Genomic DNA, 22,972 nt, shown 5'->3' with positions numbered 1-22,972 from the left:
GGAAATGCCTCCATATCTAAAGGGGCGAAAGAGAAGCCTATGAAGGAGGAGGGGGAGTGAGCGGAAGAGCATTCTGCCTCAGAAGCCAAAAGTGGAGAGAGCATCAAATTGGGTACAAGTGCTCAGAGGAATCATGAGCTACAGTAGGGTCAAAGAAAAAGAACTGGACTTGACCATTAGAAACTTATCAATAACTTATCAGACAATAGCATGTAGAGGAAAAAACGATATTACAAATGAAAGGAATGAAGATGTGGTGTGGAGGGAGAGGGAAGAGGGAAGAGGGAAGAGATAGACTGAGAACACATTATTAGATCAGGCAGTTCAGAAATGAAAAGGCAGAGAGAGAGGAGGTGGTGAGAGCAGAATTGTTCTTCTCCAGGTATATGACTGTGCACCAAGACATGGATGTTTGTGCAGCAAGAGATTGCAATATTGGTAGAGGAGAACATGGGAGGGACTTTGGAACAAACTAGATTGAAAGGCTGGTGACAGCCATTCTAAAGTTATAGGACATGCTATCTTTATGCACACAGCAGCCAGAACTCATTTATCACGTAGCAACAGACTGTGAGAGAGGGAAACCAGAAACCCTTCTCCTCCACTTAAAACAAAGCTTGACCCACTCTCAGAAAACTTAATTTAGCAAGGAAGGAACGCTGAGAAAACTAAGTGTACAATATAATATCTTCCTTCCTTGACTTTTCCGCCCAAATACACTCTAGGAAAATGCCCAGGCGCCTGGTGACAATGCTCTAATTCAGTTCACACTGCTGCCCATGTTTGTTGCACGGTGCTTGTCTTTTGTAAGAAGTGTTTTCGTGATATCTTTTATCTTCACAGGATCCCTGTCAGGTATTATTTTTTCTCTGTTTTACAGGGGAAGAGACTAAGGATAAGAAAGAATTGAGTGATATCCCCCCAAATTATCCAGCCAGGAAATGGTAGAGGCTTATACCCTTTGCTCTTTTTAGTACGTTTTCAAACACCATCCAGGGGACCACCCTAGAATGGTATGGCAAACCAAAGTGGAGCAGGACTCTTCTCCCCTGATCTGGGGACCTAGAAATAAAATAGCCTGTAACTACAGTAGTTTTGGGGCATTTTTATCAGCTTGTATTTTTGTATAAATAGTATCCAGTGCTCCCCTTTCATCCCAGTCATGAGGGACCCTAGGGCAGAAGTTCTTAGCAATATATTTCTTTCCCTCCCACATCTGCCCAGTTCAGTCAGGGTCTGAGATGCACCAAGGGCTTAATACTTAAATCTGCTTCTAGTCAGGGGTAGGAAACCACCTCTCTCCCTCAATATCAAGTTGGGTCTGGTAGGAAGTTCAGCCTTGGAGGCCAAAGGCCCAGCTTTCAGGCCCGAACTACCAGTCTAGCTCTGTGACCTTGGTTAAATCAATACTCTGAGCACCAGGTCTTGATCTGAAAAATGAGGATAATAATAGTTGTCTTACAAGGATCTAGTGAAACACTGGTCAAAGGAAAACCCTGTCTGGGTTTAATTTTCTGCTATAGCCACTTGAAATTCTTAAAAACATTTGGAGAAGCTCCACATTTTCACTTTGCACTAGGTCCCACAAATCACATAGCTAGCTGGTCCTGTGGATAATGAGATCTTGACAAAGTCACTTAACCTCTCTGGGCTTCACAGTCTGTAGTTCATTGAATTGAATTGTTAGCAAATATATTGTTAGCGCGCTTCTCTACCTCTTAGCCAAATTTGACACATTTGATCACTCCCTCCACCCTTTTTTCCACTTGGCTTTCCTACCCCTGACTTTTTTCCACTTGGCTTCCAGGACACTACACTTTTCTGGTTTCCTGTCTCCTTTACTCTCCCCTTAGTCTAAACTAAACTCCTGTTGTCTCCTACAAACCTGCCCTTCCCAGTCTTCCTCATCTGTCATGGTAACTCCAGCCTTCCATTGTTCAGAACAAAACCATAGTCATACTGTTTGACTCTCTCACTCCACATCCGATCTGTAAGCTACTCCAAACCCGAGACCCTCTTCATCACTGCAGACTCAGCCAAGCTTTGATCACCTCCCACCTGGATTATTGCACATCCTTCAACCTGGTCTCCCTGCTTCCACTTCCTCCCTTTCTCCAATGGTCTTTTATCTACACAGTAGCCAGAATAATCCTTTTAAAATATATGTTGGAAAAATCCTTTTAAAATATATGCTACTTCTCTGTCAAAACCATCACAAGACTATCTCAATCAGAGTAGAAATCCCAACAAGGGGCAACAAGCTCCCTCCCTAAATCCACCTCCTGTCCTCCCTCCTCAGGTCCTCTGCCGGCACCCCTCTGCTTGGAGGCCCTCCCATACACCAGCATGGCTGGCCCCTCACCTCCTTCAGTTCTGCTGGCCCATCACTCTATCAAGTCAAGCCTCCCCTGACCACACTATTTATTTTAAATATTTTATTTTTACATAGAAAAACTGGGGTACAGGCCAGAGGTGCAAAGGATGAGAGGATTAACCAGGGGAGCAGAGCAGGTGGATCTAATGAAATACACTGCTGAGGGGAGCAGCGGGTGAGACAGGGGCAGATGAACAATAAGAAAATAAATAATATATGTAATGAGGCTCCTAGGGCAGGGGCATCTGTCTTTTACCTGCTATACAGCTCCAGCACACAGGCCAGTGCCAATGAGGACGAGAGAGAGAGAGTTCTGGGGCTGGTGACGAACGAGATTACTGTTATTAACTCATAGCATATCAGCCCATCTGACTGTCACAGGCTTCACCAAGCCCATGAAGCTGGCCCTGCATCCAGGGGTGAGGGCATTTGTGGGGACCACTGTGGGCCAAGCCTCTCAGTAGAGTTAGAGAGGGGAATCAGGAATGGTAATGATTCTCAGAGAATTTGTCTCCTGGAGGGAGGTTTCATGTATATATGCAAGTAACTCTAGAACAAGGCAGCATTCATTAAAAACATCCAACCTTTAATACTTAGCATCTTACGTTCTGGTAAAGGCTCTAGAGGTTTCTACAGATAAAAGAGACAAAGAACTTGTGGACTTAACTGTGTGGCTATTTCTGTCCCAGGCAAGTTCCTGCTGCGGGCTGCTTATCACACCAGAGACACCTTGCCTGACACCCAATCTAGTTTGCTCCAAAGTACCCTCCACTGGCCCCCTCCACCCAATATTGGCCCCTAATTAACTGTTAACTTGACACCCCACCCTCCTATAGTTGCTCCAAATTCTGCCCCTAGATACAGGGAACATGAAGTAGAGGGGAAGCCAACTTCAGTAGGTTGCATTGGGCTATAAAGAATCTCAATATTGTTTCCCTAAATGCTGAGTGTGCTCAGCTGTGTTTTAGAGAGCACGCAGCTCAGGGACTACGTCTAAGCATCTTTTTAGTTTGACAAGCCTTGCTCAGGAGGTCTCACAGAGTGTCCAGTAAGGCTTGTGAATCATTGAACTGGTGCCATAGGCTCTGAGTAAGGGTAATTCCATTTGCCCTTACTCTGCATTTTCTGTAAGGTGCCTCAGATGTATTCTATAAGGTTATCTTATTGCACTATCAAAAGAAATAGCCTAATCAGTAACATTGAAAACATTTCAAATAAAGGGACAGATATTTAAAATTCTAGTTTAAATGATCAAATGCTAGTATTTTATATTTTTGAGTTATTTGGATTTGCATTTGATTTTTTTTTTTTTTTTTGTCTAGAGGTATTTTAGTTCTTTCACATCTATTATGCCATGAATCCATAGGGAGTGGGTTCCAGCAGCTCAAGCTCCTTTCCATGGGTTTTCACAAAGTGTGCTGCTCTGGATGGAGCAGGCTGGCTCTTCAGTTGAGCCCAAGTACCTTTCCATTTGGCTTCTTATTACTTCTGATGATTTTCTTTTACATTTCATTTCAGGGAGCCATCTTGGTTCTTAGCGTGTCTAATGTGTTCAATAAAAACATAGATTCTTGGGCCTCCCCTGTGGCGCAGCGGTTGAGCGCTGGGTTGCAAAGCTGCCTGAAGCCTCCGCAGCGTTGGTTTGATCGCCGGCTGCTCTCCAGCCACTGGAGGAGGGTCCCACATGGTGCGCAGACCTCTCCTGCCGCCCGCTGCTCCCCTCAGCAGTGTATTTCGTCAGTCTGTCTGTTCTGCTCCCTGCTCTGTCTCTGGTGAATTCTCTCACTCTCCTGCGCTTCTGACTTGTACTTGTATAAATAAATCTTAAAAAAAAAAAATTGAGGACCGGCAGATCGTTCCCCTGCTTGGTTCTCAGTTTTTCTGAATATATAAACTATACGGAGAGACTGGATTGTTTGAGGGAACTTTCCAGTTCTAAAGCCTATGGAATTAGGGGCATCTATTCACATTATAAAGATTTTCTCTTTATAAAGGATTCCTTTCAGATTTTCTATGAGGTTTTTTCCTACTATGGATTTAAATTATGACTTTGTTTTATTAAAATCTAGTCACTTTTTTTTTAAGATTTTATTTATTTATTTATAGAAGCACTGGGTACAGTCAGAAGCGCGGGAGGGTGAGAGAATTCACCAGAGACACAGCAGGGAGCAGAACAGGCAGAAGGGCCTAAGTACACTGCTGAGGGGAGCAGCGGGAGGCAGGAGAGGTCTGCGCACCATGTGGGACCCTCCCCTGGTGGCCAGGGATGGAACTGGCGCTGCAAAGGCTGTGGGCAGCTTCGCAGCCCAGCACTCAACCACTGAGCCACCAGGGGAAGCCCTAGTCACTATTTTTTTTTAAGATTTATTTTTATTTATTTATGCATATAAGAACTGGGGTATAGGCCAGAGGTGCTGGGAGTGAGAGGATTCACCAGAGACAGAGTGGGGAGCAGGGCAGGCAGATTGACTGAAAAACTCTGCTGAGGGGAGCAGCGGGCAAAACAGGAGAGGTCTGCTGTGCCAAGTGGGCTAGCTCCATGGCTGGGGATGGAACCCATGCCACAGTGGCTAGCAATAGCTTGATAGCTCTGAGACTTTAACCCCTGCACCACCAGGGAGGCTCTAGTCACTCTATTTTTTATTATTTGTGAAGGCAACTAACATCAATCAAACTCAATATGCCAGGCATAGATGAAATGCCTTATGTAGATAATTTGATGTAATATTTCCAATAACCATATGAAAGGTATCAATGTTGTTCCATATGACAGATAGGTAAGCTGGCTCCAAGGCCATATAACACATCTAAGGTCACTAAATTAGAGAACGTGGCAGCACTGGGGTTCAAACTCTGGATTCTGCCTGTGCCTCCAGAGCACATTGTTTCCCTGGATCCCCAGACTGGCTGCCTGAGTGAGATGGTGTGAGGGTTCCCTCCCTAGTTGGACGACTATAGTCCTGTGTGCCTTCTTGCCTTCACAGGTGCGGTGATCTCTTGGAGGCAGGATGATTCCTTTGGTTTCTGTCTGTGACATAAATTTATGATATTTTCATGAACAAATGCACTTTGGCCTTTCCTGGATGAGCAACCGTGGGGTCACTGGTTATTTTGAGTTACTTGTAAATGGTCAAATGAGCAGAAAAGAGTTCAAATTTGTTTTGATTTCCTAATTTTCTTCTTTAGGTTTATTATCTAACAGTATATACAGCAAGATTTTCCATTTTTTGCAAAAAAAAAAAAAGGTGAAAATAGTGCCACATGTAGGACGATAATATGAGATTAATTTCACATCTTCATGATAATCACATTTGTTATTTTCACTTTCACAAGCACTGCATAGGGGGTGCAAGTCAGGAATTTTATACTCACTTTGCAAATGTGAAGAGAGTCACAGGAAGGGGAAGTGACTTGTTCTAGGACACAGAGCTGGTTAGATTCTAGGGCTATTGTTTCTGCAATCTGCCACCCACATAAGTAAAAACACAGCTGACTTGGGTGCTTCTAGGCAGGCAAAACAAATGACTAGTCTCCTGGGGCTTATGCTAGGCCAGGCCGTGGCTATGGGTGCCCTTTATAACTAGCAACTTATGCTGGAGGGTGAGGATTTAGCCATTCCCCTACGCACACCTGTGCAGTATGATAAAGTAAGTAGAAGTAGCCAGCAGCTATGGACCAAGTAGATAAAATATTTAGGCGGGAAGTCAAGTCCAAGTGAACTTGTCAAGTGTGTGTATGTGTGTTTTTAACTTAGTTGCTTTGGATATTTTCAAAAAGGCTGCTTGTGGAAGTCAGACCAAATAGCAGGAAGGTACTGCAGCAAGATGGAGTCGGGAAAGGACCGGTCTTGTCTGACATTCCATCAGACACCTGATTCTCATCAAGAGAAGACCTGTGTTCCAGGTAATGAGAGGGACCACAAGGGATAGTGGCTACTGGGAGAACTGAGGTTATGGTTATTTTCCTCATTTGGGGGGTTTGGTCAAAAAAGGAGGGGCATAATTTAGTATGTCCCTATAAACTTAGCTGGGATAAACTGGGACTGTGTAACTTCCCGAGGAACTTTCTTGTGCTAAGAAACACAAGGAAATAATAAATAAATAATAGGAATGAAAGATACTGAAAATACCCAATACTGGATAGTTGTGGTAAACAAACCACCATCTGCCTCTGTGGACGTGTACACTGGTATAACTTTTGTAGAGCGATTTGACAATAGGTAACAAGAATAGTAATAGTGCTTTTTTTTTTTGACACATTAATATTAGTCTTTGACTTTATCCTTAAAGCCTCATCTCTAAAATGTTTTATAAAACCTTTAGCCTTAAGTGGGTGCTTTAAAACTTTTTTAGTGCCATGGATCGCTTTTGCATTCTGATAAACTTACAGATCCTTTCTTAGAATAAACAGTTTAAATACATAAGATCAAATACATAGAACTACAAAGGAAATAACAAGAAACTATGTGATTATTAATAGGTGTATTAAATAACAAGATCTATGGCTGGGTTGTTGTATCAAATCAAGTATATCATGTTTGATATATACCATATCACCTCAAATACATGATATTTTAAGGCATCTATAACAGCTGTAGTGTGATATGAAAAAAATCTGTAATTTCTTTTGGTGACAAAGTCACAAGATGCTTAAACTACCATGGTTTATCACTTATAACCATAGTAGAATGAATGGCAATTATAAGAAGAGATTGGTAAAAATAAAGGTATAGTTTACCCTCATCCAAATTCACCATTGAGAACCTCTGTCCTAAGAACTAAAGGTGCTATGGGCCAAGGGGCATGCTTTAACTTTTGGGGGTTCTAGTACAAATTTACAATCCTGCTATAGGCTCTGAAAAGTTCTATCTTAAGCACCCAGTAATTTTTCTCAAACTTGGATGGCAAGAGAAATTTCTTCAGTAATACCTTTAATATTTTAAAGAACTTGGAGAAACACCACCCTCAGGAAAAAATCTGAAAAGAAAAAAAATGCTGTATGTATGAATATGTTTATTATATTTTGACCTCAAAAGGCAAAAAAAAAAAAAAAGAAAAAAAGACTGGAAACAACCTAAATAGTCACTAGATAAAGAATGACTAGGTAAATGAAAATATCTTGTTTAAGTACCAGTTCATTCTTAGAATTCTTAGAGTTATAATTATATGATATAAATATGTGATTCAAAATATTTCTGATAGGTTAATAAATAACAAATTGGTGGTATGCTATCATTATAAATTTGTGTGATATAAGGATGAGATGATTGTGAGGAGTAAAATGAAAACGGGCTGTAATGTCAAGGATGGCAGAATATAGCTGATTTTTCTTTTATTGTTTGCACAATGTATAAAAATATTTTGAAGAAATTAATAGGCTGATATCACACTTATATACAAATGCTGACCCTTTCATTTAAAAATGTCTACTGAGGGCCTCCCCAGTGGCACAGTGGTTGAGCGCTGGGTTGCAAGGCTGTCCACAGCCTCTGCAGCGCCAGTTCAATCCCCAGCCACTGGGCGAGGGTCCCATATGGTGCACAGACCTCTCCTGCCGCCCGCTGCTCCCCTCAGCAGTGTATTTCGTCACTCTGCCTGTTCTGTTCCCCGCTCTGTTTCTGGTGAATCCTCTCACTCTCCCACGCTTCTGCCTGTACCCAGTGCTTGTATAAATAAATAAATAAATAAATAAATAAATAAATAAATAAATAAATAAATAAATAAATAATTAATTCTGGATAAAGTAAAAATAAATAAATAAATAAATAAAAATGTCTACTGAATACTTGCTCCCAGGCATTGTTTGGCAGTATAAGGATGAACTATAGTGCTAGTCTTCAAACAGCTGGGAGAAAAACAGACCCCAGCATGGGGATTTTACCTCTTTGCCAGAGGACTGTCTTGCTATTAAATGCCACAATTCATCATTATTTCCTGAAACTTTAATTTTTATCTTTCAGAATTTATTGGACCTTGGAGTTTGCGAAACAGAGAGCAACTCAGGAAAAGAAAAGCTGAAGCTCAAGAAAAGCAAACATCGCAATGGCAATTTGGGTATGGTATCACTGCACAGGAAAGGGGCCTGACATTTACTGAGCATGTGCTACATGTCATATCAACCTGACTGCTTTTACTCATTCTACTTTGTCTTTCCAACAATCCTGTAAACAGAAGCTGTTATCACTATTTTGCAAAAAAAAAGGAAATGAAGGCTCTTACCAGTTAAATCTCTTATCTAAAGTCTCACAGCTAGTAAAGTGGTGGGAAAAGAATTTTCTCTCCATTCTCTCTTGGATAAAGCAACAGGTAATTGAATTATATTGTAGAAGGGAGTGGGAGACACAATGGGAAAATCTCTGAGCCTCTTCTCCAAGCTTTTGTTTTTTGTTAAAGATTTATTTTTATTTATACAAGAGCTGGGATACAGGCCAGAGTTGCGGGAGGGTGAGAGAATTCACCAGAGACAGAGCAGGGAGCAGAATAGGCAGACAGACCAAGAGCACTGCTGAGGGGAGCAGCGGGCGGGACAGAAGAGGTCTGCCTTGCCATGTGGGGCCGGGAATCTAACCGGCACCATGAAGGCTGCGGACAGCTTCACAGCACTGCTCTCAACCCCCTGCGCCACTGGGGAGGCCCTCTTCTCCAAGCTTTCTAATGGTAAAATCTTTATTGAATGAGTATGACTAACTCTCCATGGCGTAAACCAAAAACTTTATCTGTGAATGAGTGATGGCAGAGTTTGGGAGTTCCTCTATCTCCAGTCAAAGTCACCTGTGTGTCATCTCAGGGAGGAAATACAAGAACATGATTATTGTAGATTAGGCAACATCTAACTGCATCCATAGGGATTATGAACACAGAGGAACTGCTGGCCTAGAGACAGAAAGAAGGAACACGAGAAGCCGAAAGTGCAGTATCCATCTATGCTGGGCTTTCTCTAACTAGGCACTGTTGACACTTTGGACAATGTGTGGGGGAGGCTGCCCTGTGCTCTGTAGATGTTTAGCAGCATCTCTGGCCTCCAGAAATGCCTTCCTCCTTCTCCACCCCCAGGGCTAATACCAAAAATGTCTGCAGATATTGTCAAATATCTCCTGGGGGAAGGGGGGAGGGGGCAAAATTACCCTTCCCCCTTGAAAACCCTGATCTGAGCACTCATCTTAAGAAAGAGCAGCTACTCCCGACTGAGTAGTGTCTGTTTGGCTTCAATACCAATTTGCTTACAGCCGATTGGTGAATAGAATGATGTCAGTATAATGTGGAAGTTGTGTTGGTTCAGGACTTTTTGCATTCAAAAGGAACCAGAATAGTGGGGATAGAATTAAAACCTTTAGCAGGGAAGGTAACAGCCTTCCGCTTGGCTGCAGACAGGAGCCTTTTCAGCCTGCATCCAAGGCTTGTTTCCCACAGGAGGACACCCCCAGCTTTGCACAGTTCTCCACATGTAACAGGTTGCTGCAGCATTTCCTCCTGTGCCCAAACTTACTGGCAGCCAGTTGGCTCAGAGAGCCACCCTTATTTGTATGATTTCAGTGGCTGCAAGCCTGCTTTTCCACTGCTTTTACTGCTTTTGCTACCCTGGAGGGCAGCCTCCAGGCACTAATTTGCCCATATGAACTGTCCAAATGTTTTCTCCATTAACAACGATTGCAAATGTTAGTATCAGAAAACTGGACTATCCTCTCTATCCCCTGCCCCAACTCTGTTGCTTTTTAGTGCATGATATTGCAGAAGGTGAGGCTTCTCAGGAATGAATGTTAGGTTATAGCAGGACCTTCTGTGCTTGGGTCCTTTGGCAGGTGACTCTGTTGAATTAATATTCAATTAGATCCCTTAACTCCATACTCACCAAACAACCATAATAACTTCGTTTCTCAACTTGCTACGGAAAGAGAGTGAATTTGTTTGCTAGCTCAAGCATTTCTGCTGCGAGACTTTGCATTTCTCTGTTTGTGTAAAATTGTTCTTTTGGTTTGCATATCAGTCTTTCTGAGCTGTTTGATGAGCTCTGCTCCCAACAAATGGAGCTGGTCACAAAGTGCTGATAGAATTGGGTTTCTGAGCTTACGGGGCCTGGGGTGCCAGGCCTAAGGAAGTCACCGAAGTAGATGACACCTTGGTGAGCCCCTTGGCCGCTGTTATGGGTTCCTCTGGTGACACATCTCCATACTGCCAAGAACCATTCCTACAACCTACCACACAGTGCGACCTTAGTAGTTCCAGAGAGGATCAGCAGGGTGTACTGGTTAAAGCTGGGATGACTAGATTAGAAGATTGGCTCCCTTCCTTCCTGGCCCAGATCTTGGGCAAGTTACTCAACCTCTCTGATTTGACACAATGTGGTTTTGTCATCTACAAAATGGAGATAATAGTATCTACCTCATAAGTTGACGTGAAGATTATATAAGAAAATGGAAATTAATTAAGACTGTGGCACATAGGAAGCACTATAGTGTTTCCTATGTTAATGCAAGAGTACGATGCTAGTTATATTTGGATAACTACATAACAAATTATTTAGGATTTAATGTCTAGAACAAAACAAGTGTTTCCTGAAGAATCCACCTATACCATCTTTTAAAATTTAATTTAAAAAATTAATAAAAATTAATAATTTATCTTATTACCTTGGTTATTTGGAATTATATTTCAAAATGCTATGATGCCATTTTTAGATGACTATCTTTTAGATTATTTTGAATATTTATTTTGGACCACCCTATAACATATGAATCCTTTCAATATTTTTTAAAATATTTTATTTTATATAATTCTTACATCATTTTTCATTTTTGCACACTGACTACATTTTCATTTTGGTTATATTTCCCATACAATTGCCCCCCCCTTACTTTGACCCTAATCCTTCCTCTCCCCATCCCCCCCACCATGTGGTGTGTCTCTGGTTTATAGTTGCTTGTTGATTTTGATTTTTTTCTTCATTATAGTTAGTCTTTTTCCTGGCCCCTTATTTAGGTTTACTAAATTCCTGCTATGAGTGAGACCATCTGGTATTTTTCTTTTTCTTTCTGGCTTATTTCTCTGAGCATGATCCCTTCCAGCTCCATCCATGTTGCTGCATATTGCATGATTTTATCTTTTTTGATAGCTGAGTAATATTCCACTGTGTATATGTACCATATCTTCTTGATCCAGTCATCTATTTTTGGGCATTTGGGTTGTTTCCATAGCTTAGCTATTGCAAATAGTGCTGCTATAAACATAGGAGTGCAGGTGCCCTTTTGAATTAATGATTCTGTGTCCTTTGGGTAAACACCTAGGAGTGGAATTGCTGGATCATATGGAGGCTCCGTCTTTAGCAGGTTGAGGAATCTCCACACAACTTTCCATAGTGGTTGGACCAGTTTGCACTCCCAACAGCAGTGCAGGAGATGAACCCTTTTAATAGTAACTTCAAACTGGTCCTCCCCTTGTGGCACAGTGGTTGTGTGCTGGGCTGCAAAGCTGCCCGCAGCCTCTGCAGTGCCGGTTCGATCCCCAGCAGCCAGTGAGAGTCCCACATGGCGCGACAGACCTCTCCTGCTGCGCCCGCTGCTCCCCTCAGCAGTGTATTTCATCAGTCTGCCTGTTCTGTTCTCCGCTCTGGCTCTGGTGAATTCTCTCACCCTCCCGCTCTTCTGACTGTACCTAGTGCTTGTATTAATAAATAAATAAATCTTTAAAAAAATATATTAACTTCAGGGCCTCCCCGGTGGCGCAGCGGTTGAGCGCTGGGTTGCGAGGCTGCCCGCGGCCTCTGAGGCGCCGGTTCGATCCCCGGCTGCTCCCCGGCCACCGGAGGAGGGTCCCACATGGTGCGCAGACCTCTCCTGCCGCCCGCTGCTCCCCTCAGCAGTGTGCTTTGGTCCTTCTGCCTGCTCTGCTCCCCGCTCTGGCTCTGGTGAATTCTCTCGCCCTCCCGCGCTTCTGACTGTACCCAGTGCTTGTATAAACAAAACAAACAAATAGATAAATAAATAAAACATGCCTCTATAAAAAATAAAATAAAATAAATTAAAAAAAATATATTAACTTCAAACTTATTTTGGTAGTTTGTGGGGCTGGGAGACCAAGCTTTTTTTTTTTTTTAATCTAATCATTAGGAGAATGCAGATGATGATCTAATGAACATTTTTCCTCCTTTTTATTTCTTTTTAAACATCCTTGTTTATTTTTTCACAATATGGAATTTCTCCCCTCACGTGCTATCACCACAATTTTCCCACTGCCAAAGGGCCCACAGTCCTCCCCCACCCTCCACTGCACTCTCCTCCCCACCTGTTCTCTACTCTCCCCCCCCCCCCCGCCTGCCCCCCTCTCCTGCCTCTCTCATCCTGAGTGTCTCAGATCCACAATCTGCTTTTAAGGGTCAGACTTACAGTTTGTCTTTGTCTGATCCTCTGTTTGGTTTCTTTAGATTCCACTTTTAGGTGAAACCCTTGGTATTTATCTTTCCCCTTCTGGCTTACTTTGCTTAGAATAATCCCTTCCAGACAGCTCTCTTGACTGCCTGTGGCTATGCAGGTATCTCACTTTTTCTTTCTCCTTTTCATAATTAACCTGTCCTTTTTATTTTTTTAACCTGTGCTTTTTAAAATGTAATAATAATAATAATAATAATAATAATAATAATAATAATAGTAGTAATCCTTTCCAGCTTGATCCATGTTGCTGTAAATGGCATGAGTTTATTTCTCTTGATCACTGAGTTGTATTCCATTGTGTATATGTACCACATCTTCTTGATCCACTCATCTATTCTGGGACATTTAGGTTGTTTCCATATCTTGGATATTGGGAATAGTGCTGTTGTAAATAGAGGTGTGCAGGTTTCCTTTTGAATTAGTGTTTGTGTGCTCTTTGGATATATACATAAGAGTGGAATTGCTGTGTCCTATAGTAAATCTATTTTTAGTCTTTTGAGGAATCTCCACAATTCTTTCATAGGGGCTGGACCAATCTACATTCCCACCAACAGTGTAAGAGGTTTCCTTTTTCTCTGCATCCTCACCAGCATTTGTTGTGATTTTTTTGTTTGTTTCTATTTATTTATTTATTTATTTTTAAAGATTTATTTATTTATTTATACAAGCACAGGGTACAGTCAGAAATGCGGGAGGGTGAGAGAATTCACCAGAGCCAGAGCAGGGAGCAGAGCAGGCAGAAGGACCGAAATACAATGCTGAGGGGAGCAGCGGGCGGCAGAAGAGGTCTGCGCGCCATGTGGGACCCTCCTTCATTGGCCCGGGAGCAGCCGGGGATCGAACTGGCGCTGCAGAGGCTGCAGGCAGCTTTGCAAACCAGCGCTGCGCCACCGGGGAGGCCCTTGTTTTGTTTTTATCTAGGCCATTCTCACAGGTGTGAAGTAGTATCTCAAGGCAATCTTATTTTTATTTTATATATTTTTTACATCATTTTTCATTTTTGCACAATGTATGCATTTTCATCTTGGTTATATTCCCCATACAATTCCCACCCCCCTTATTTTGACCCTACTCCCTCCTCCTTCCCTCCCCCCGCATAGTGTGTCTCTGGTTTATAGTTGCTTGTTGATTTTGATTTTTACTTTATTATAATTAGTCTTTTTCCTGGTTCCTTATTTAGGTTTTCTAAATTCCTGCTATGAGACCATCTGGTATTTTTCTTTTTCTTTTTGGCTTATTTCTCTGAGCATGATCCCTTCCAGCACCATCCATGTTGCTGCAAATTGCATGTGTTTATCTTTTTTGAATGCTGAGTAATATTCCATGGTATATATGTACCACATCTTCTTGATCCAGTCATCTATTTTTGGGCATTTGGGCTGTTTCCAAAGCTTAGCTATTGTAAATAGTGCTGCTATAAACATAGGGGTGCCGGTGCCCTTTGGAATTAATGTTTCTGTGTCCTTTGGGTAAATACCTAGGAGTGGAATTGCTGGATCAGATGGAAGCTCTATGTTTAGTAGGTCAAGAAATCTCCACACAGCTCTCCATAGTGGTTGGACCAGTTTGCACTCCTACCAGCAGTGCAGGAGAGTTCCTTTTTCTCCACATCCTCGCCAACATTTGTTGTAGTTAGTTTTTTTAATATGTGCCATTCTCACTGGTGTAAGATGGTATCTCATTGTAGTTTTGATTTGCATTTCCCTGATTACAAGCTATGCTGAACATTTTTTCATATGCCTGTTGGCCATTTGTGTTTCCTCTTTGGAGAAGTTCCTTTTTAGCTCTTCTGCCCATTTTTTGACTGGATTATTTACTTTGTTTTTGTTGAGTCTCATCAGCTCTTTGTAGATTTTTGTGATCAGTCCTTTATCATTAGTGTTGTGTGCAAACATTTTCTCCCAGTCGGTGGGGTATCTCTTTGTTTTTGTTACTGTCTCTTTTGCTATACAGAAGCTCTTTAATTTGATGTAGTCCCCACTGTTTATCTTTGCTCAAGGCAATATTTAAAAAAAAAAATTTAAACTGGATAAATTTTCTAACATAACTCAAGAGGAGTGGTGTATACAGTTTTTGAACTGTGCAAGGAACTACAAGTACTTCAGAGGTATACAAAATACTGGTTTTATCTCTAAAGAATGTCTCGTTTACTAAAAGAAATTAGGTTTCTTGAGAAATAACTGCAGTATGAGGCAACCTTTCTTCCTTGCCTTCAGCACAATCTTCACAATAAGTCCTACAGGAGTGCAAAACAAGGAGAGCATTTCAGCCCTGTGGGCTGTTAGAGAAGACTTTACAGAGCAGGTATCATAGAACAGAATATCAATAGGTTTAGAAAAATGATGAAATGCTTATTTATAGGACCTTGTTCTTCCCCCTGAGCCCATCTGTATTTGCCATCTGTATTTGGTTATATTTGCAGTAACTAACAATTTGTCACTGGCTTCAATTTCCCTGTGTGTCCTTTCATCTTCTAGACCTTTAATCTATTAATTTGGAATAGGTAGGACACGGCCACGCATGTTTTCCACAGGCTTCTTAACCCCAAGAACTGTTTTTGCAGCTTTTGACCCAGCTCACAGTACATCTCATCTGATAGGTATTGCAGCTACTTAACATTCTTTTCACAAGACACAAGACACTGTGTGAGATAAGCAAGCTGCCTATATCATGGCTGCACAGATGAGGAGCTGTGCCTGGATTGCAAATCTGGAAACTCAATTGTGTCAATTTATCTAGAGCATAGTGGATGCTCTGGTGGTAAGTAGATTAATTCACATGGACTAAACCCAAAGACTCTCATACAAACCAGGATGCCAATCCGGGATGCCAATCTATTTGTTTATCGATTAAGTAAATACACACAGGCACGCATACACCACATTCACCAAGAAGGTTCCTGGTGAGCATGGTGTTGGAGACAAAAAGTCCCTGAGGGACATTTGCTCTCCTGACAATTGAAAACATTTAGCACTGCTTCTTTGTTTTACAAATAAGGAGATTAAGGCCCAGAGAGATTAAATGATTTGCTCAAAGTCATGCATCAAGGCATGGGGGAACCTGGGTTATTACCAAACATTTATTTGAAACCTGTAGCCCCACTTCTGACACTAATTTTGATTTCTCCACAGAGAACAGAAAAAAAGCAAGCGACAGAGAATAGGAAAAATAAATGAAAGAGGCAGAAAGAGACAACAAAATACAGAACCAAAGGTGGAGTCTCAGTTACAAGTAGAAAAGGAAGTGACTGAGAATGCACTGGCACCTACAGTAGAGAAAGAAACTGAGACATCTTGGGGTGCTCCTGAAACTCTACCTCCTGGAGCCTCCCCCCAAAATGGTGTACCAGAGAAACATTTTTCTGAAATAGGTCAACAGAGCATTACACAGCGGGAAAATGCTTCTGAGTACCAAAAAACAGTGGTACAGAACTATCCTTCTGAAATATGCCAAAATATGACTGAAGCTGAAGATCTCTCTCCTAAAGTGTGTCAAGAAATAGTCATACCTGAAGACCATCCTTCCAAAATGAGCCACGATATGGCTACCCCTGAAAATCTCTCTCCTAAAAGGTGCCAAGAAATAGCCATACTTCATGACCATCCTTCCAAAATGGGCCATGATATGGCTACCCCTGAAGATCTCTCTCCTAAAAGGTGCCAAGAAATAGCCATACGTCATGACCACCCTTCCAATGTGAGCCACGATATGGCTACCCCTGAAGATCTCTCTCCTAAAAGGTGCCAAGAAATAGCCATACTTCATGACCATCCTTCCAAAGTGAGCCACGATATGGCTACCCCTGAAGATCTCTCTCCTAAAAGGTGCCAAGAAATAGCCATACTTCACGACCATCTTTCCAAAATGAGTCATGATGTGGCTACTCCTGAAGATCTCTCTCCTAAAAGGTGCCAAGAAATAACCATACTTCAAGACCATCCTTCCAAAATGAGCCATGATGTGGCTACCCTTGAAGATCTCTCTCCTAAACAGTGCCAAGAAATAGCCATACTTCAAGACCATCCTTCCAAAATGAGCCATGATGTGGCTACCCTTGAAGATCTCTCTCCTAAACAGTGCCAAGAAATAGCCATACTTCAAGACCATCCTTCCAAAATGAGCCATAATATGGCCACCCCTGAAGATCTCTCTCCTAAAAGATGCCAAGAAACAGCTGTGCCCAAAGCCCTTCCTCCTAAAACATCTGAAGACACAGCTGATCTGGAAGGATGCTCTCTTGAAGCATACCCCCAAACAGATGTGTCTAAAGGCTATAGTCTTGAAACACACCAAAAAGGAGTTGAACTTGAGGAATATAATTCTGAACCAGGTCAAGGAATAGTTGAGACTGAAATCTTTCCAAACGCACAACAAGAAATAGCTGTGCCCAAAGACCTTTCAACAAAAACATACCAAGAAACAGTTGAACCTGAATACTTTTCTCATAAAACATATAAATCCCCCGCTCATAAAACAATACAAGAAACATCTGCTCCTGAAGCATATCCACCTGAAATATACCAAAAAACACCTGGGCCTGATGATTGTGCACCTGGAATATACCAAGAAACACATGGACCTGAAGACCTTTCTACTAAAACATATAAAAACAACAATGTGCCTGAAGAATGCTTTCCAGAACCACACCGAGAAACAAGTGGGTCCCAAGGTCAGGACCCTAAAGCACACCAGGAAGATGGTGAGGATGTTTATGCTTTTCCTTGTGGTAGGTGCTGTTTAGGGGGGAAAATCGGTGACATCAGCACGTAATGGTGCTCCCCATTTACAGTTAGAGCACAAACATAGGTATATCACTCATAGCGTGATGATTCATAGCCTCCTTTATCAATCTTAGGTTATCCCTATATCTCAAGGGGTGTCATTAATGTCACTGACTAGTTTCATTAACAATTTTTTTCAACCAACCAGTATTTGCCTTAGCACATTTCCCAAGAATTAAAAGAAAATAATGGGAAATATGTGTGTACAGTAGGAAATAGTACTTAACTATCCATTTTGGCAAGCTTTAGCTACTGAAGGGAAATGAACACAATGTAGGATGAATTATGTGCAAAATATTTTAAAGGACAACCAGAAAACTTCATGAATGAAGTCCCCCCTCCAAAATATTTTTAATTCCTGGCAAATGAAAGGCAAGTATATTCATGGCACACAGTCCCAGGGGATACAACAAAAGTAGGGTCTCATTCATGTAGGACTTCTAGGTTTATCCAAAACCCTTTCTATTTCAAAGTTTGCTCCTGAAAAACTTTCTCCCTAACACAGAATTTTGAAAACATTGTGACCTTTCATTAGTTCAACTTGTCTTTTTTTTATTTAAATATTTTATTTTATATAATTCTTATATCTTTTTTCATCTTTGCACAATGTATGCATTTTCATTTTGGTTGTATTCCCCATACAATTGCACCTCCCCTTATTTTGACTCTAGTCCTTCCTATCCCTGCCCCTCCCACCTCTCCCCCCTAGTGTGTCTCTGGTTTATAGTTGCCTGTTGATTTTGATTTTCACTTTGTATTGATTAGTCTTTTTCCTGGTCTCTTATTTAGGTTTTCTAAATTCCTGCTATGAGTGAGACCATCCAGTATTTTTCTTTTTCTTTCTGACTTATTTCCCTGGGCATGATCCCTTCTAGCTCCATCCATGTTGCTGCAAACTGCATGTGTTTATCTTTTTTGATTGCTGAGTAATATTCCATTGTGTATATGTACCACATCTTCTTGATCCAGTCATCTATTTTTGGGCATTTGGGTTGCTTCCATAGCTTAGCTATTGTAAATAGTGCTGCTATAAATATAGGGGTGCAGGTTTGGAATTACTGTTTCTGTGTCATTTGGGTAAATACCTAGCAGTGGAATTGCTGGATCATATGGAAGCTCTATGTTTAGTAGTTCAAGAAATCTTAAGGATATAACAGAACCTGGATTCTTTTTGGGCAATTAGTATAAGAAACAGGCTGAGTTCACCAGACCATAGTTATCATCAGGGAACCGGTTTTCCAAAGAAATCCTTTTGGTTGTTTATTTCCTCTTTCTCTTAAAAGTTAAGTACCACAACAACATGGGGTTAGTTAGATTCCAAATATATTTTGAGGAAACACCTTTAAAAAATTACAGTAAAAAACAGACATAAGCAGCACGACTTCAGTGACAGTTGTGGTTGAAGAAGCAGTGGTGGTCAGCACAGAGCCCATCCTAGGGGTTTCATGCTAATTCTAGCAAGGTTAATATAGCTAATGAATTAATGCTTAATTTGTCATTGTGGCTTACCAAACAAAAGTACCATTTTTTTTTGCTAATTATAAAATCTTTTTTTTGCTAATTATAAAATCTTCATAATAATAAATGATAAAGGGCCTCCCCGGTGGCGCAGCGGTTGAGCGCTGGGTTGTGAAGCTGCCGGCGACCTCTGCGGCGCCGGTTCGATCCCCGGCTGCTCCTCGACCACCTGAGGAGGGTCCCACATGGCGTGCAGACCTCTCCTGCCGCCCGCTGCTCCCCTCAGCAGTGTACTTCGGTCCTTCTGCCTGCTCTGCTCCCCGCTCTGGCTCTGGTGAATTCTCTCACCCTCCCGCGCTTCTGACTGTACCCAGTGCATGTATAAACAAAACAAACAAACAAACAAATAAATAAATAAAACATGCCTCTATTTAAAAAATAATAATAATAATAATAAATGATAAATGTTCATTATGATAAATTAAAGGAATATGTAAGTAGATACAGAGTAAATGTCCCCTCTAATACCCTCTCCTATCTCTGATATCTAACATGAAAGTTGTTTTAACAGATGAGATATTATACTACATTCCATTTTATACCTGATTTCCCCACACACAATATATATATATATCCTGGCTATCTTAACAAACCTCTTTTGCAACTATTGTGCAGTATTGAGTTTTATAAACACTGATTTATTCAACCAATCCCTATAATGATGAACGCTTAGATTGCTGCTAAGTTTTGCCATTATTACAATAATGTTCAATGAACATTATTGGAAGTAACATTTATTTAACATTTATTTGGCACTTCCTCTATGCTAGACCCCATATTAAATATTTTGTGTGACTTGTTTTAGTCATTGTTAAAAGCTCCAGTAATATTCCCATTCCACCGATAAGGAAACCGAGGCACTGGAAGCTTAAGTTTGTCTGATTGTTTCCTTTGGCTAAATCCCTAGAAATTGAAATGCTGGGCCATAGGGTACCAGCATTTAAAGTCATTGGGCTAGGCTAGTCTCCAAAAATGTAGCCGTTCACACAAACCAAGAGTTTATATAAAGCGCCTTTCCACCCCATACCCTTGTCAACACTACACATAATCACATCTTAAAAATCTTTGCTTACGGGCCTCCCCTGGTGGTGCAGCGGTTGAGCACTGGGCTGTGAAGCTGCCGGCAACCTCTGCAGCACCGGTTCTATCCCCGGCCACCGGCGAGGGTCCCACCTGGCTCGACAGACCTTTCCTGTCTCGCCCGTTGCTCCCCTCAGCAGTGTGTTTAGTCAGTCTGTTCTGTTCCCCGCTCTGTCTCTGGTGAATTCTCTCACCCTCCCACACATCTGGCCTGTACCCTGGTTCTTGTATAAAATAAATAAATCTTTAAAAAAAAAAATCTTTGCTTACCTGCTAGGTTTAAAAAAGAATTGTTTTTGTTGTTCCTCTATGGCTGCTATTAGAATTGAATCGCTAACTAAAAAAAAAAAAAAAAAGAGTCAAACTAATTGTTTTGATTCCCACTCTTTTTGATGGGTAATGCTACCAGGTTAACTTTTCTTTTCATGATTATTATGAATTTTTCCTTTTGAGAATTTCCTGATGAGTATATAGTCCCATTTAAAATTTCTGATATTCTGCTCTGCTCCCCGCTCTGGCTCTGGTGAATTCTCCCGCCCTCCCGTGCTTCTGACTGTGCCCAGTGCATGTATAAACAAAACAAACAAACAAATAAATAAATAAATAAAAGCATGCCTCTATTAAAATAAATAAATAAATAAAATTTCTGATATTTATCTTTTTTGACTGATCTAAAAATCTCTCTGTAGTTACTAAATCTTTACCTACATGTCAATTATAAATTTTTGTCCAAACCAGTTGTTTATGGTTTAACTTTTATAGTGTTTTTTTTCCATATAGAATTTTAACTGTCAGATATTTAAACCTAAGTTAAATGTGTCAATCTTTTTCTTTATGGGTTCTGGTCTGTGACCTGCTTCAAAAGGCCTTATAATTCTATCATTACAAGAACTTCCTATTGTTTTTACAGTATTTATGATATTTACTGTTTGAATCTTTAATTCATCTGTAATTTGTTTTTGTACAAGGTATTAGGTAGGGTTCCTGCTCCCCCCCCCCATATTTCCCAATACCCTTTTTTGAACCTACTTTTTATATTTTGTCTTTTAGAGATAAAAGAAAAACCCAAAGCAGAAGAACCAGACATACCAGCAATTTCAAATGTTCCTCAAGAGATTCATCCAGAAAATGATGTCTTTAGTTATGTTTTGTTTTAACAGTCCTCAACCATCATACTTGTCCAACAAAATACACATCTTAATATATGCTATGTGTGCTGTTTTCAAAATATTGTAGAAATCCCTACAGGATTCACTAATATTTTAACTTACTCTTTTTCTACTTATAGACAACATCTCAAAGAGAAGTAATATTTTTTTTCAGGCTTTATCACATGGACAATATCCTGCTAGTGTGTGTGTGTGTGTGTGTGTGTGTATGTATGTTTATGGGGTGAGTCTAGTGGTGGGAAGAAACAAAAATAGACGTGGGAGACTGAATAATTTATATTTACCCTCAAAATAATATCTTTGATGAATTTTTAAGAGAAAAATTAATCTGAAGACTGAAAATTTGGGGGAGTTTATTGTTTTATTGTCAGCTTTGTTCAATTAGTAATGTAACAATAACTTCAGTATTTTATTCAGGTTTTAGGGTTTTTTAGTTAATATTAGTTAATTTTTTTAGTTAATATTAATATTAATATTAGTTAATTTTTTTAGTTAATTGTTATCTTTGGGACACTTTCAAAGATATTTTAGTATTATGAAGATAGTTTAATTGTGTTTTTGAATTTTGATTTTCTATTTTTACTTTTAAAAGATTGTATTTGAAAAATGTACATTAAATCATTATTATATCTTAACTGTGTGGATGTATCATGGTAAAGTCTCTGGGAGGAGGTTTAGAAGATATATAATTTATAGTCCTTGCCCACCAGGGTCTTACTTTATTCTCATGGAGGATAAAACAAAACAAATAATTCAAGAACAGATTAAGTACAATGCCACTGAAATAGTAGATACAAAAGCAGAAACACTCGTTTTTTGCTGGAGTGACCTGAAAAGATCACACATGAGCAGAGCCTTGAAAGATGGAGAGGCTCTGCAAAGGTGAGGAGAGCAGCAGCATTGTATGTGACATGGAAAAGGTTGAATTTAAGACATGTCCAAGAGGACTGCGTGCAAACTCTAGTGAATACTGGATCCATGCAGAACAGCAGGCCCATAGGCTAAAAATCTTGCGTTATCAGAGTGTACAGAATTTTGTCTACCTAACAAGTATCACGTGTTAGGCAATAGGGAGCAAAGTAAGACTTTTAAACAATGGAGTGGTGGTGTTAGAATGTTAGGATATTTGTGGTCAGGAATGCAAGAGACTCCAACAGTAGTAGGAGCTTGTCCTGGATGGGAAGATGTTGGAAAACATCTCTGGCATATTTGGGAAGGGTTTTTCCAGTTTTTCTTCTGTTATTAGAGAGGACTCAAAGTAAAGGAGACTTTTACAAATAAAAGTTGGGTTCAGCAGGGGCACGATGGCACAAGCTGTCCATGTAGGCATTGGAGGGAAATGAGGCTTCGGTGAAGAACTAGACAGGACCTTCCTGTCTCAAGCATTCATGGTGTAGAATGGTACTTCTCACCCTTCACGTCGTATCAGAACCACAGGAAGGATTTCAGTTACAGCTGTCCAGACACCTCCGTGGGGATTCTGGCTCACCTGTCTAGGGCAATGTCCAGGCATAGGAATATTTAGTTCTTAAACATTTTTGTTTTAATATTTTTGGAAGAATAACTTTAAGTTTATAGAAAAACTATAAAGATAGTACAAAGTTCTGCATTTGCAACAACATGGATG

The 22,972-nt window shown here is 40.6% G+C and overlaps 1 protein-coding gene across 1 annotated transcript; it reads left to right on the top strand.

Moving 5' to 3' along the window:
* Positions 1-6,183: 6,183 nt before the first annotated feature.
* HEMGN (hemogen) lies at positions 6,184-21,333 on the top strand (the record flags this gene model as incomplete). Its single annotated transcript, XM_084238157.1, has 5 exons — positions 6,184-6,277; positions 8,334-8,427; positions 15,929-16,285; positions 16,958-17,523; positions 21,227-21,333. Exons 1-5 carry the CDS (start codon positions 6,199-6,201, stop codon positions 21,331-21,333), a joined length of 1,203 nt encoding a protein of 400 aa, XP_084094283.1. The 5' UTR covers positions 6,184-6,198.
* Between the last annotated feature and the right edge of the window lie 1,639 nt (positions 21,334-22,972).

The sequence above is a fragment of the Talpa europaea genome, assembly GCF_964194135.1.
Source record: "Talpa europaea genome assembly, chromosome: 7".
NCBI lineage: Eukaryota > Metazoa > Chordata > Mammalia > Eulipotyphla > Talpidae > Talpa > Talpa europaea.
This window is presented reverse-complemented; position numbering and strand designations above follow the sequence as displayed.